At 40.6% G+C, this 16227-nt stretch overlaps 1 protein-coding gene across 1 annotated transcript in view; it reads left to right on the forward strand.

Annotated features, from left to right (window-relative positions):
* AFG2A (AFG2 AAA ATPase homolog A) overlaps positions 1-16227 on the forward strand; it is a 205677-nt gene that overhangs the window by 1049 nt on the left and 188401 nt on the right. The window contains 7 exon segments of the mRNA XM_084263783.1: positions 913-1070; positions 4377-4435; positions 6037-6678; positions 8863-8992; positions 9631-9687; positions 10536-10659; positions 12436-12691. Of these exon segments, the coding sequence (XP_084119909.1) occupies positions 913-1070; positions 4377-4435; positions 6037-6678; positions 8863-8992; positions 9631-9687; positions 10536-10659; positions 12436-12691 (1426 nt within the window).

The raw sequence follows: 16227 nt of genomic DNA on the forward strand, positions 1-16227 counted from the left end.
AGCTGGGGATGGTTAGCCTGGAGAAGAGGAGGCTGAGGGGAGACTGCCTACAATTACCTGAAAGGAGGTTGTAGGGAAGTGGGCGATGGTCTCTTCAGCCAGGGGACAGGTGATGGAATGAGGGGGGAATGGCCTTAAGCTGTGCCAGGGCAGGTTCAGACTAGACATTCGGAAAAACTTCTTCACTGAAAGGGTTATCGGGCACTGGAACAGGCTGCCCAGGAAGGGGGTTAAGTCACTGTCCCCGGCTGTGTTTAAAAGATGGGTAGACAAGGTACTTAGGGATATGGTTTAGTAGAGGATAGGTATGGTTGGACTCGATGATCTTAAAGGTCTTTTCCCGTCTAGTGATTCTGTATTCAATAGGCACCAAAATGGAGCACGCCTTGAATAAAGAAGCGTGCACTGAGAGAGAGAACAAATGTGCTTTTCCATGGTTTCTACACTGTAGTTACATCTTTATTCTCATAGTACTGGAAAAAAATTCATGCTGCTGACTTTTTTCAAGAAACTTAGAGGACGCAAGTGTGAATATATGTGTTGTATATTATATATGCAGACACACATATTTTACTTGCAAACCAAGAGTATAACCCTATGCTCTTCTTCACTGATGAGCATCATTTCCTAGTCAGCACAGTGCATGCTTTTGTGTTACTGCAGAATTTGTAGAGTCCTGGTGAATTTTTTTATCTCCTTTGTAGGGAAAATATAACCCCTTCCTTCTTGACAAAAGTTTTGGATGATATCTTAAGAACTCAGTGCTACTTCTATCTTCCAGTTTTAACCTAACCCTTCTTCATCCCTCAGTCCATGGTTTTCATAAGGAAGCATTGCTTATTTTAACTGGAGGACTGGAAACAGGGGGCAGAAATCTCAACTGACTGTTGTTTGCCTTGAATCTTTTCTTAGGTCTGTACTGCTTGGCCCACCGCAGGCTTTCCAGGTGGGAAAGTTGGGCTGAGTGAAACCACACAGAGGAATCTGAAAGTAAATCCAGGTGATGCTGTCACCGTGCAGCCTGTGACTGGTGCAGTCATCCAGGCAGAGGAAGTTGATGTAAAGTTGAGGTATGCAACTTGTCATAACCTAGTGATGTGCTATAAGGTGTCTGCTTTTTCACTGCAGACTTTAACCTCCTATGAGATGCTGGTTTTCTCTCTTGCTTTGATGAAATTAGTGTCCAGACAGTGTCAAACATGTGCAGATGTTTGTAGGATGAAGATTAAAGCTTAGTAACTGTTGGCCAACTGTTACCTCTTTGTGGGTGTTAGAGCAGCTCAGCTGTTGTACAGAAACTCAGCTGAGAAGTGGTGGAGAAGATAATGAATAAGCTTATTAGCCTTAAGAGATTCTTCATTTCATGTTAAATAGCAGTGATAGCCCAGCACCTCCTGCAGCAGAGGTCAAGATGCCTACGTTGTATTGGCATTAGGCAAGGCTGTATAACTGCATGATTAAGGTAGATTCTTTAAATGTCTAAGTCACTTATAATGGATGAGGATGATCTATGTGCATAGAGTTGCAGCTGTGTTGCAGCTGTTGCCGTTACAAGTGTACTGCAAGCTGCTATCGGAGAAGCCCTTGTTGAAAAGTCCTCTTGTGGTTAAGAGAACTGCTGGCTGACACATTGGGGAGTGTGAAGTGATTTTTTTTTTTTTTTTCTTATTCACTTCCCTTCAAAAATTCACCTTTATATGTATGTGGTTTTGTGCTCTGCATTTATTTACTGGAATATTTTTTAGGATTGGAAACTCAGAGATGTGGTTTTGGGCTTTAATGGGAATTCACTCAAAGAAAGGAGCAAAAAGTGCGAATCATAGTTGTCTTGCAATCGTGAATGCTTTGAGAAATCGGGTTTTACTGATACGCTGAATGACTTCTATGTCTGTAATTCCAACAACATGCTGAGGAGTCACTTGAATTTTTACAAATCAACCTTGCTTCCCTGTCAAACCTCTTGTTTTCAAACATGGGGTTTTCATTCCCCGTTTTTTTTGTCATACTCTCCGAAATATAGCTGGGGCTGATCTTGCTTTTTGGGAGTAATATAATTAGTTTTGCTTTAATTACAGTTTCACTGGTTAACTTGGCTGCACATGGTATGCTGACCTCCTGCTTTGCCCTCCATGACTCCCTTCTCACCAGAAAATGAGAAAAATTCCCAAGCCAAACAACTTTATGGCTCTTTGTTATGGATAATTAAGTCCTATAGGAAGTTTTATTGTTATTATGACACACTGTTTGGTTATAGAGGTGGTTGAAAACACTCATTTCACTAAAAAGCAACCTTGTATTATACTAAATAATTAAACCTATCCTATTTAGGATATCTCTCTACAGAGAGAGTGGTGAGGTGCTGGAACGGGCTGCCCAGAGAGGTGGTGGATGCCCCATCCCTGGGAGTGTTCAAGGCCAGGTTGGATGGGGCCCTGGACAACCTTGTGTAGATCTAGGCCTGGAGGTTGGTGGAGCTGCCTGTGGCAGGGGGGTTGGAGCATTATGATCCTTGGGGTCCCTTCTGACCCAGACCATTCTATGATTCTATGGTTTATATTTCCCCATGTTAATAATATGCAGTGCACTATTTCTTTATAGCTGTGCCCTTTGCTGAAGCAGAAGCTAAAGATAAGGTCAGAGGAATTGCCTGTAACTTCTGAAATATTTGAGATGGCTGTAATTTTTTGGGAAGCTTCCATAGCCAGAGTTTTCCCCCCTCAGCCAGTCAGGCTTTGAGGACTGTTAAACATATGTGCCACTAGTGTAATTCTTGAAAAATAATTTATATGATTTTTAATCTAGGAGAGAAAATAGCAAAAGTGTAATGGGTCTGTTTTAAGCCTGTTTTAACTCATTACAAACCACAGTTCCATCCTATAGGGGAAAAATAGATGTTATTAAAAAGAGAGAGACGTCTTTTTATTCAAGCACTGCCTAGGTTTCTAACCCCTTTACAGGTGTAGTTCCTTCTTTGCAAGTTAATACATCTGTGGAGCTGCTTGCACCCATAATTTAGCTTTTTCTTCCTATTAGAAGATGGGTCTCCAATGTCAGACCCCAACAACATAATTGTGTGTGTGTTTACTTGTCAGGAATGGCTGTGATGACTCCAGAGTTCTTGTCTAAATAAGTATCATACCCCTCTTTCCCTCAAGTTGCTTTCTTATCAGTAAATTTGATAACAGGTTGTGTTTTTTTTTTAATTTGTAGGTTTAGAGCTCCCCCTCTTGATCATACTTTTATTTGCAGCAGCTGTATCTTTTTAAATACCTTTGGTGCCTCTGCTGTTGGGTTCCTGGTGTAATGATTTTCCTCATACAGGTATAACATGTGGGTACAAAGGTTGTAGGCATTCATCTGTGAAACGGGTACAGGGAAACATTTTATTTCGTTGTGAAAACAGAAGGGCTAATGGGTACAAATTGGCTGAGGGGGGCAAATCCTAAGGAACTTTAAAAAAAATCAGTTTAATGGGGTTTAGTAAAAGGTGAAGCTGGCAGTGGAAGAGGAAAATGATTGCATTAATAAAGCATCACTAAAAAATGATTGAATATACACAGCCTTACAGGTTGCAGCGTATGTGAAGCACAGGGAGAGTTGATGCCTGTGCTCAGTGAGCTGTATATGTGGCATAAAACACTTCGATATGGAAGCCAGAGAAAGACATTCACATAAAGCACCTTTTGCCTTTCATTTGCTTTGGCCTGAGGGGAGGTATGCTCAGTCGTGTGTTAAATCCCAGCGTTGAGACAGTGTTTGAGACAATGCTGCAGGCCAGGGCTGGAGAGGGAAGTGGCTTAAGGCTTATCTGTGAAGTCACTTAGACTCCATGACATGTAAGACTAGAAGATGCATCGTGGGGGAAACTTGTACTGGTTTGATAGTGGATGCACAGTGCTTAAGACGTGCATGGCTGTGCAAGTGCTGAAGGTGCTAGTTTAGCCAGTAAAAGACGTGTATGTGTGTTTGGAGGGCTGAAAAAGATGGACCTTATCTGGTTGTGGTTTTTTTTCAATTCAGTAAATACAGTGATGGCTGTTCTGCTGGGTGAGATGAGAAGCATGCATTCCATGTTTGTAGTATTAAGAAATGATAAATATAACCTGTGATATTGTTTGTTAGAGCATTTTTTATGGGAAGACTAACCCAAAAGTAAACATGTACACTTCTTTTGTTACTACGTGTCTGCTAGTTTCAGAGTTGAAATCAAATGGTCTGAAGACTGTAAAGGTCTCACTCATCTTTTTTGTCTGTGAGGTTAAATCATTAACTGTGGAATAGGTGGTATTTGTTATCCTGGTGCCTGAGTGGTGTGGACTCTTGGTTTTGAAGTAATTGCTGCTTGGAAAAATCTTATTGTTTTTCTTCTACCACAGGGACAAAGATGCCACTGTTAATCCTGAGGAGATGTCTGTCTGTCTACTGAGAAACCTAGGTATAAGTTCTGTTGCTTCTCTTTTGACTGCTTATCTTTAGTAGTAGATGAAATAAGTCTCTAATTTCCATTAATCCTGGTTCCATCTCTTCTATTATACCAATTGCTGGCTACAGTTATGGTTGTTTATCAGTCATTGCTGGCCTTCTGGCTGAAACGCTTCAGAATTGTCTGGCACCGGGAAGCACAATACTGTGTATTGAAAACAAGATAAGGGGTCAGTATTACAAAGAAATCCCATACTCTGAATCTTTTTTTACGTTGCTGGTAAATAAGCAAAAATGCTATTCATTGGGTGGTAGATATGGATAAGTAAGGCAAAAAGCAAAGTTATTCAAGGAGGTGCTACTCAAAGCACTCACTGGAAATTGTTCTACTCAGTATCTTCTGTTTTAGGAATTAATAACAGTATTGCTGTGCTAAAAAGCAGGAAACATGAACTTGCCCTCATGGCTAAGAAGGCCAATGGCATCCTGGGGTGTGTTAGAAGGGGTGGCATTAGTAGGTCAAGAGAGGTCCTTCTCCCTCTCTATTCTGTCCTGCTGAAACTGCACCTGGAGTATTGGGTCCACTTCTGGGCCCCTCATGTCAGGAAGGACACAGAACTCTTTGAAAGAGCCCAGTGCAGGGCCACCAAGGTGATGAAAGGGGTGGAACACCTTGCTTATGAGGAGAGGCTGAGGGAGCTGGGCCGCTTTAGCCTGGAGGAGGCTGAGGGGTGACCTGATTAATGTCTATAAATATGCGAAGGGTGAGAGTCAGGAGGATGGAGCCAGGCTCTTCTCAGTGATTGACAGTGATAGGACAAGGGGCAACAGGTGCAAGCTGGAGCAGAGGAAGTTCCATGTGAATGTAAGGAGGAACTTTGTCACTTTGAGGGTGATGAAGTAGTGGGACAGGCTGCCCAGAGAGGTTGTAAAGTCTCCTTCTCTGGAGACATTCAAACCCTGCCTTGATGCGTTCCTGTGTGACTTAGTCTGGATGATCCTGCTCTGGCAGGGGGGGTTGGACTAGATGATCTTTTGAGGTCCCTTCCGACTCCCAACGTTCTGTGATTACTGTGTTCCAAACTTGTGAATTTGTCTGGAAATAATAAATCTTGTTTACATTTTTGCCTTTGTATTTTTGTGCCTGTAGAGTGCATTCAGATAGCCTTTTCATTGACAGAGAAAGGTCAGGAAATGCAAAAATGTCACTTTTTTTAGGCCAAGACTCAAAAAAGGTGGGCTAAACGTGGCCTATTGTGAACCTGTGAGCCACAGAGGAAATACAAAATTTTTTACTTCTGAACAACACTAATTCCGTAATCTCCCGTTATATGTTGTATGAAATTAGGAGTTTTGAATGAGTATGAGTTTAGTATGAAAGATTACGTATGATAGTGACAAATGCTGATCCACTGAAGTGTGTTTGTGTACAAATGATCATTTAAATGAAGTGGAATTACATTGAAATGACCTAACTATCTTTTGTTATGGTAATTCATAGTGCACACACCTGCTTCCTGATAAAGAATTCTTCTGATACAAGAATGTCTGAATGCTGCCAAAGTAGATTGACATTTCTTTCTTTGTCTTTTTTTCCCCCAAATCTTGTCACAGATGGGAAGATAGTTTTACCAGGAAACCTCTTGGCTTTCAATTTCTATGGCAAGCTTTGTAACATTGTGGTGATGAAAGTGAAAGGAACTGATGGTGCAGAGCTGACTGCCCAGGGCAGTGCCATTTCCAGTGACATGCTTGAGCCAGACCTCAGAAGATCTGGTTGGGAGACAAGTACATTAGATTTGTCCTTACAGCTCGGTGAGATGGACATTGGTGATAGTCCAGAGGTGGTATCTGTGAAGACACCGTGCAAACCCATGGATCCAGTTACCAGTTCACCAGTTACACCCAGTTCTGCAGTGTCAGTCAGTGGCCAAGACTCTGGTCAGGGAGATAAAGCCCACAGCGAAGGAGATGGTGCCGACCTCAGCGATGATTTGGAGCTGGCTGGGAAAGGAAGCAGTGAGAGACTCCTGTTAACTGGCAATACTGGAGCGATAAGCAATACAGATGCTTTTTATTTCATTTCTTCAAGAACTAGGATCAATTTCATTGAAACGAGGATGGATGTAGCAGAAGATAGCGACTGTGAATCCCGAGTCACCTATGATATGATAGGAGGTTTAAGCAGCCAGCTCAGGACTATTAGAGAAACGGTTGAATTGCCCTTGAAGCAAGCTGAACTGTTCAAGAGTTACGGTATGATGCCCGAGAGTTGGCTTTTTCTATTTGATACCAGTTTTTCTCTTTGATGTGCATTTTCTTTCTTTGTTTTTTTTTTAAAGCCAAGTTAGTTCAGGAATATGCACTGAATATTGTGAAGCGCTAATCTGATATGCTTGTGTGTCCAAACAACATCAAACTTTTATAATTATACTATATGGATACTATGAAGATGTTACGATTAGCTTGCATGAAAAATAACTGAATAATCAAGAAATGTGTGTGTCTAAGAAAATTCAGGGGTGCATTAGCAGAATTTATAGCAAATAGGAAAGATTTCTATATTTGGGCATTTGAAAGGTGCAGATGTCTGTGTCATAAGACTTAAAAAATGTAATTAGCTGACTCTACCAAAACAAATTAAGTTGAACAAAAACTCAGTAATATTAATTTCTGTGCTGTTTTTATCCCTGTGTCTTGTAGGGTTCCTGCAAAATTTTAAGGATATGTTTGAGGCTGTTTATTCAAACTGCTCAGTGTGTTTGGTACAGAATTACAAGGTGGAAAAAGTATCATGATTACTGTTACCATATATATGTTATAACTAAGGTATATATGAATTTAGAGGATTGTTGTGACAAAGATAAAACTGTATCTGTATTTATTACAAATGGGTATGTATAGAGAACAGGCATGTTTGTTCACTGTACTTCCGAGGGCTGCATCACTGTGAGACAGTGCTTTACCTTTTTCCCTTATGTAAGATCTAGAGAGGAGGTGATTTCAGTGGTTACTGGGACAATTTCCATAATACACTGGTGGTTCTTTTCAAGTGTGTTGCTTGGGCATGATCGACAGGTGTCAGTGGGATGTTGTGAGGTATCTTCATCTGTGTGTCGTCCAGCTCAATTCATTGGCCTCTAACCTCAGCATCACCACGTTGTTTTATGTTAGGAGAAAGTTTGCTTCGGCATCAACAGCCTTCATATTTAGCCCCAAAAGTGCTTGATCAGGTTCTGCACTAATGGTGTGAGAGGTGGTGATGTTTCCTCACCAGTTACCTCTAGTAACCCCAACTGTTGAGAGCCCTTTGTGGACTGTCAGCCGAGGGTGAGACCTTCCGTTCAGCAGCTGTTTCTTGCCAGTCAGTACCAGAAGCACCACATGAGGGAGCAGCGTGCGCTTTAACGGACTGGTGTGAAGTAACCTGCTCATAAAGACACTTCATTCCAGTCCTCTGTCAGTTAGTACGGCTTGCTTGTTTGTTTCTGAGTATTTTAGTTCCTAAGATTCGGGCTTCATTCTGCACCAGCTCTATTATTCTGTCAGCACTGGGAGCTGACCTGCCCTTCAAGCATCATTTCCTATCTGGTATTACAGGACCCAACTGCTGTTCCTTCTCTGGTTGTGTCTCAGCAATGTCTTTTGGGACAGCATCAGTCCTTTGTCAAACATTTCTCTCTTCTTTTTGCTTTCTAATTTTTCACCTTCTGTTTCAGCTTTGTCTCGTTTAATTTGGCTTTGAGGTTCTGAAACTTTTGGGATTTTTGGCTCTTTACCACAGACGATAATGTTACTTCGCACCTGTCCAGGTTTAACTGTGCACAGTAGTACCTTGTTCTTCTAGTGTCCCTTATGTTCTGTGCCTGAATGTTTCTGTTTCAGCTCTTAACATTTGCCATTAAAGAGGCAAATTCATCCTCTTGATTTGTATTTTTCAGGTTTCTGTAAGTATTCTTGAATCGAGCCTCAGTATTTCTGAATTTTTTTGGACACTTGAAGAGAAGTGGTTTTCTGGTGTTGGAAATTTGTAATGATGACTCTGTAAGAATCATTAATAACTTAATAAAGGAGGTTTATGGATGTTAGGTACTCAGTCCAGTAATTTTTTGTAAAAAAGTATGCCAATAAATGCTATAACATATAGGTAGAATTATAATGTTCAACTACTGACAAACAGAATTATTTTAACAGCTGCTTTTTCAACAGAATTGTTTGAACTCTAAAGTGAAAAATATAGATGTATGTCTGATAGAGTGCTCTTCCCACTGAAAGCCTGTAATTTTATCATAATGATCTATCTGTTAAAGGCATTAACACTGAGGTCATGTTGTAATTGGTAATATCTGGGGCAGTCGAGTGTGCAAGTGCAGATTGTTCAGCCCAGCATTTATCACAAATAACTTTCTTCTCTGTTTGTGTGCATGTGCTTGCTTAAAGGAATCCCTCCTCCTAGAGGAGTGCTATTATATGGCCCTCCAGGTACCGGGAAGACTATGATTGCCAAAGCCATTGGAAATGAGGTTGGCGCTCACGTTACTGTTATTAATGGTCCTGAAATAATAAGCAAGTAAGTCCACCCAATTTATTTTCATTAATTCTATAAATGTATTAGCCCGAAATCTGTTCTGGCATCTATCCATTGGATAGATGCAGATGGAGAATTGGCTGTGGGCTGTCTGCCCAAGAGAGTCAAAACCAAACAAATGGGAAAGGGTTCTCTCAAGTAGGGCTTATGTTTCTTCTTGCAATATAAAAGGTTTATGGGATTTGGCCAAGAAACTTGTGTAAGGCATGGACTAAATTAAGGAGGGGACTAAAACTGCATCTGCAGTTGTGTATTAGTTCTGCAACAAGGGGACAGACTTGTTAAAGCGTATGTGAAAGGAAAGACGATACTGCACAGATTAATGTCTCCAGGGAGCTAATTTTTGGTTTGTTGTTATAGGTAAAATTGTTTCTAACATAGAATAGAGAAGCTTTTCCTTTTAATCACTTTTCTAGTTACAAGATGGTTTTATCTTGGGCCTGTGCCCCATTTTATGTTAATTTCTTGTCCTTGTGGAAATAAAGATGATTGTAGATTTGCATATACTTTGAAAAAGGGTATCCTATGGCTTTTTGGAGCGCACAAACAATAATTTTACAAGTTGCCTGGAAAAGACCAAAAAAAAAAGTTTTTTTATTAAAATATTTAAATCATTGTAGGTTTTATGGGGAGTCTGAATCAAGATTGCGTCAGATATTTGCTGAAGCTGCTCAGCGGTATGTTCTCTTGGATGATTTTATTCGCCCTCACTTACTTGTGGTGTCGGTTCCAGCATTAATGTTCTTAAAAGAAAAACATTTGCAAGAATCTTTGAATTGTAATTTTTTTTCCTGCAGTCGTTTTAAAAAGGAAATAAATTTGTTTATATAGAGCTTAGCTAGAAGGAAAGCAGTGAAATTCTAGTATGCCTATTAAATGTTTTTGGATACTATCCTTTTTAAGGGACTGTTACAGATGGTGCCAAATTGCTCAATCTGTATCGTTAGTGTATTGTACGCTTACTTCAACAGATGGAAGCGTGAGCCAGTGTTTCACCTGGATCCAAATTTTTATGCCTAGTTTTATCTTTGTCCTGAGACGTGGAAGCCAGCTCTAAATGAACTAGTGTTGGTACTGGATATGGTGTGCCTCTAGATTAGGGTGGCATTCTGCCCAAATTTATTAGACCTGGTTAAGGCAGACTTCAGCCTTCAAATGATTGTTCTTCGTAACACACTAGCAAAAGACCATCACATCCCACGTTTTTTGGAAGTGTCAGATAAAGTCTTTATTCATGGAACTGGTATATTTAGCATGGAGGCTTTGAGAGTCATAGAACAGTAGATTGGTAGGTCATCTTTAAGGCATTAAAGATGGCATTAATATGTTAGTCATTTTAGTTATGTCTTTGAGTAACACCACATTCAGGGTCGAAACTTTCAGTTGCCCAGAGGAGTAGGATGCTTGTTAATTTTTGTAGGAAATTGATGTTTTCCGTAAACAGCTTTGTGCTTCTCTGCCTTGGTGATTTAAATCTTCCTGAGAACCTTAACTTTTTTTCCCCACTTTCCTCCCCTCGGCCCAGTCACCCCTCCATTATATTTATAGATGAGTTGGATGCTCTCTGCCCAAAGAGGGAAGGGGCTCAGAATGAAGTTGAGAAGAGAGTTGTTGCTTCATTGCTGACGTTAATGGATGGCATTGGCTCAGTAAGTAGACCACATTGAGACAGTGTCTATGGGGACTAGCTGAAAAAAGTAATTTTACTTCTATCATGCAGTCAATTGTAGATGCATTGTTGTGAGGGAAAACAATCATAGGGGTTAGAAGGGACCTCGAGAAATCATCGGGTCCAACCACCCTGCCAAAGCAGGGTCCCTAGCTCATATTGCACAGGTAGGCGTCCAGATGGGTCTGGAATATCTCCAGAGAAGGAGACTCCACATCCCCCTGGGCAGCCTATTCCAGTGCTCCGTCACCCTCATTGTGTAAAAGTTCTTCTACATGTTGGTGCAGAACTTCCTGTGCTCCAACTTGAGGCCATTGCTCCTTGTCCTGTCTTCATAGACCACTGAAAAGGGGCTGGCTATTTCCCCCTGCATCCCATACTTAAGATATTTATAAACATTAACAAGGTCCCCCCTTAGTCTTCTTTTCTCTAGGCTGAACAGTCCCAGCTCACTCAGCCTTTCCTCATAGGGGAGATGCTCCAGGCCCTTAATCATCTTTGTAGCCCTCTCTGGACTCTCTCCAGGAGATCCCTGTCCTTTTTATACCAGGGAGCCTAGAACTGGACACAAAACTCCAGGTGGGGCCTGACCAGGGCAGAGTAGAGGAGGAGGATCACCTCCTTTGACCTGCTGGCCACACTCCTCCTGATGTACCCCAGGATCCCATTGGCTTTCTTAGCCATCAGGGCACACTGCTGGCTTATGGCCAACCTGTCATCTACTAGGACCCCCAGGTCCTTCTCCACAGAACTCCTCTCCAGCAGGTCATCCCCCAGGCTGTCCTGATTCAAGCGGTTAAGAAAATAGGCTTAGGCAAGACTTTATGTAGTAATCTAATGCTTTATTGTATGCAAGGCAGAAGAGTCAAGAGGGGAGTTTCTCCTCATAACTGCCATTAAAAGAAAGCCAGTTTTCCTCCATGCACTGTTTTTCCTTTGCCTTCTCCCACTGTCGTAGTTTTGGAGATAAACCAGAAATTTTAGTGAAAGCCCATCGTTGAACTAAGCCAGGTATTTTTAGTTGTTCTGGAAACAAAGTTGTCGAAATACTTCTGGTGGTAGGTATGCAGGTTGGATTATTTCTCATTATTTTCCCATGTGATAGGTGGAGCTGCTTCGCCTGGAGTTGTTCACAGGCAGAATGTATTTTTCTGATGGCAAAAGCTGATGGGTACTCTTTCTGTATAAAGTGTTTTGTTCACAAAAAAGAGCTTGGCACTGCAAGAGACCTCCTAGCTGATTTTGTCTTGCTCTAAAAGTGAAAAAATAGAGCTTAAAGAAATTGGTTAGCATGTTTGACCTTGCTTTTCTTGCTGAACCTACAGGAAGCCTTATAACAAACCTCCTGTCTCTGCTGGTTTTGATACCTTAAATGATTTGTTTTCCAACCTCATTTACTCAAGGTCTGTTCAAACCTTTTTATTCTTGTGTGGTGCTTACTTTCCTGAAATAGGAAAACAGGTTCTTGGGGATGAGAGTGGGAGAGGGGGGGATGAGGGCATCTAGGAGTAAAGCTTCTCTTGTGTTAACCATATGTGTGTGCAACCTACAGTATTCCTAAATTGCGATTAGGGATAGACTGGATAGGATCATTTGTGGGCTACATATTCTGGAAAGTTTGCTTTATTTCTTTAGAGCTAGGATCAGGATTTTAGTGTGTGTTATATTTGGAAGACGTAAACAAGAAGTATGTTTATAAGCTGTGTGACATGATTGTATTTTAAAATTAATATTTTGAATTGTTTGATGCCTTCAGGAGGGCAGTGAAGGGCAGCTCTTGGTTCTTGGGGCTACTAACCGTCCTCATGCACTGGACGCAGCGCTGCGCAGACCTGGGCGTTTTGATAAAGAGATAGAAATTGGAATTCCCAATGCCCAAGACCGTCTGGACATACTTCAGAAGCTTCTCAAAAAAGTCCCCCATTCCCTCACAGCAGAACAGCTGGTGCAACTGGCTGATAGTGCACATGGTTACGTGGGTGCGGACTTAGCAGCCTTGTGCAAGGAAGCAGGTAAGACTTTGTGTGTCTTATTTAGGATCCTACTTTATTTGTCTCTGTATTTTTTTTTTTTTTTTAAAAAAAAGAGCACAGCCGGTGATAATAGCTTTTGGACCAATGAGATCTGATTAGTTGTTGTGTCAAAGAAAGTATGGCCAGGTATGGAATTTAAGGAACACCAGTCTGTTCCTGGGAAGACCAGAAAAACTCTTTTGAGTATTAACAGATTCTAAACCTGAGTTTTTAAGATTAATAACACTGGGGAATCCCCTGTGCCATCTCTAGCATGTTAGCTACCTAGCTGTCTCTCAATTTACCAGAGGTTTAGTGAGTTAAGTGACGTACCCCTGTGAGCTTTTCTGCTCTAGAGCCTTTCCTTTCTGTACAAAACTGCCAAGTCATTCAGGCTAGACAGCTTGTCCTGCAGGTCTTTGCTCCCAGGATATTGACTGGGAGCCTGAGTGGTGTTTACTGTGGCTCCCTCCTGTGTTTTGTGCTCCTCTTTCCGCAGGCAAGTGTATTGTGGCAGGACCTAGGGGACTGTATACACCTGGGTTGGGTCCTGCAGTGGAGCTGGGAGAACTGCAGTGCGTGCCCTGAGCTGTGGAAAGTTTCCCTTGGCCTCCAGTACACGCATAGCCCTGGAGAATTATCCACGCAGCCAGGGTTCAGTATGTTCCAGGGAATACTTAAACACGAGTTCACTTCTGTTTTCATTGGATGAAAGATTAAAAGTACTTTCTATCCCTTCTTACAGTTTGCTAAAATGTGTCTAGGCAGTTTAAGTGTTGGACCTTAAATCTACCCATTTTAAACCAGTCTAGTCAAAATATGACTCTTCAGCTCTGCTTATGCATATTTGTTCCCTTGTAGTTCACAAATACAACTTTGCTGCATGTGCTGGTTACTTTTATTTCCCTTGGCACTGGGACAACTTCCTCTGGCAGTGTGGCAGTGCATGGCTAATTCTTGCATCAGGATTAACTATGAAGATGACAAAAGTTTTATTAGGGGTGATGGCACCTGGAACAGCAAGGTTTTTACTTGCCGGTTTCTGGAATGTCTAAGGGATAGCTCTTAAATATAAATCTGTGGACTTTTATTTGGATCAAGACAAAACAATATGTACTAACACGGACTTTTCTTTTTATAGTACTCTTCTGTTGGCCTCGGTTGTGTTTTAAGCTCTAAGTTAGCTAACATTCTTTTAAAACAAATATATATATAAACAACAACAGAAGATAAACTCATTTTTTATTTTCCTTCCTCTGTGTTTTTGGAAGCCTGTCAGTCTGCTTGTGTCACAGCCTTTGCATAGCAAATACTTAACTAATGTAATCTAACATTTTCAGTGAAAAGTGGTGTGGTTTCAATTCCAAACATGACCTAGCCTGGGCTTTACTTGTGCATGAGCACATTGGTTCTGTACACTTCATAGTCCAGCTGCAAATAGGCAATATTTACCTCGATATTTACCACTTCATGAGAGCCTTTTAGAAAAGAAAATCAAACATTGTGCAAATTGAACGTTACTTGTTATGTAGATCCAAAGCTTCTGGCATGTACCTGCAACTTATTTCAGGACACACTCATATGGGAGGTTTGGATCCAAAGCCAGTGCTGGGAGTGAGGGAAGGAGGGTGTCTCCTCGCTACTGATGTTCTTTCATAAAGTTTCAATGGATGCTGTAAATTTCCTTGTAATTTTTTAACTTGGAGTGACCTCTGCTGGGGAGAAGACAGTCCAGTGCCGTTCACCCTTGGCAGCCCACATGTATTTCTCCTTTTCAAGTAGCAGAAACATGATTTGATTGGAGTGCTACGTGAACTGAATTTACATTGCTCGTGATTAAGGAATGTTCTTATCTGTGGTTTTTGGGTTTGTGGGGTTGTGTTTTTTTATTAAGCTCTTGATATCTATTTTTTATGTGAAGTTTTCACTACCTTTTAAAATGTTAACGCTTTCACTGGAGTTAAACTTAGAGAAGACTAGCCTTTATGAGGTAGTGTTTCTCCTCAGAAGAGGGAGGTTATTGCATATGGCAAGCTTTCCAGTGTTTTGTCTAGTCTTGTTGTTCCAAGCAGTGGGCTCCTATTGCTCCACTTAAGAAGCTGTGCTGTGGGCCAAGATAGCTTGCTGTCCAGGAATGCTCTCTGGTACTCAGCCTAAGTTTTCCTTGTTTAGTTTTATCCTATTATTTCTATTTACATCCTTGTATAACACGTTTGCTCTCCCTCCGTCGTGTTTACACCCTTCAGATATCTCTAGGCTGTTCTCATGTCCCCTACCTCCTCATTCATTACTGAGCCAAACTATAAATATTTAGCTCTTTTAATCTTTCCTCATAAATAAGTCCTTCCTGCCTTCTGAGAAATTATGTTGATTTTCTCTGAACTCCCTCCAGTTTGTCAACCTTTTGGTCATGTAGGGCTCAGAATTGAACATAATATTTTGCATATATGACAACATAAAACATGATATGAACATATCGTTTATATCGCGAAGTTAAGAGTTCTTTCAGAAATTTTAAGGTTATTTGTGCTGCTTTTACACATAATCTGTGTGTAAGTACAAGTGACGCATGGAAACTGATTTAGAATCAGGAATTAAGTCAGAAATACAGGTTCAGTTTTTGGTACAGGACTCTAGTTGCTTGCTAACTGTATTGTGGCAGTGGTCTTAGGGATACTCTTGAGTCCTGGTTACCCCATTTGTATCTTTAGGTACTTCATTTGTGGGTGGAAAGACTGAGAGTTTACAAGCTAAATATGTTTATGTTCTTAATACAAAGTTTAGATAAGAAAGGATAAGTCCTTTGGAAGTTATCTTTATGCTTCAAGTCTATGTTTATGATATGTATATTCTCCTCATAAAAACCAAGGAGGCAGTAATTAATGTAACACGGTAAATGTAGTAATTGCAGGGCTATGATAGGTAAACTTTTCATTATTTCATCTATAGATAGGTTTCCTAAGATACTTCACTTATCTATCAGCTTTGATGTTTGTCTTCTATATAATTCTGAAGAACATAGATTAAAGAAAAAGAAATAGCGGTTGTAGAGGTAAACATATCCCAACTGTTTTCTTGGCCAAAGTTCTCCAGTGCAAGAACTGCGCAGTGGTACTTCTGGGTTCAGACAGGCAAGTGCTCTATTCTGTTCAGCCTTTAATTGTTTAGGAGCCTATAGCATTCAGCTAGCACTGAATGCTTCTAGCCCCTGTGTGTATGGTGTGTACAGAAGTGCAGTGTTGTGAATGCTGGAATGGACAAGGAGAGGCAAGGTGGATGGGAAACCTGGAGAATCTCTGCAGTGCACTCTGGATTCTCCCAAACATGATGACCAACATCTGTGAAATATTTGTGTTTGTGTGTGTGTATATATATATATAAAATCAATGTGATTTATATATAATACATATAATAACCAATTATTATATAATATTTGAGTATGATTATAATAATATATAACATAGAATCGATTATTATAACAATAAATCATGATATATAATATATATCAATTATATAATATATATTATATATAATAA

The sequence above is a fragment of the Gallinula chloropus genome (genome assembly GCF_964237585.1).
Source record: "Gallinula chloropus genome assembly, chromosome: 4".
Classification (NCBI taxonomy): Eukaryota; Metazoa; Chordata; class Aves; order Gruiformes; family Rallidae; genus Gallinula; species Gallinula chloropus.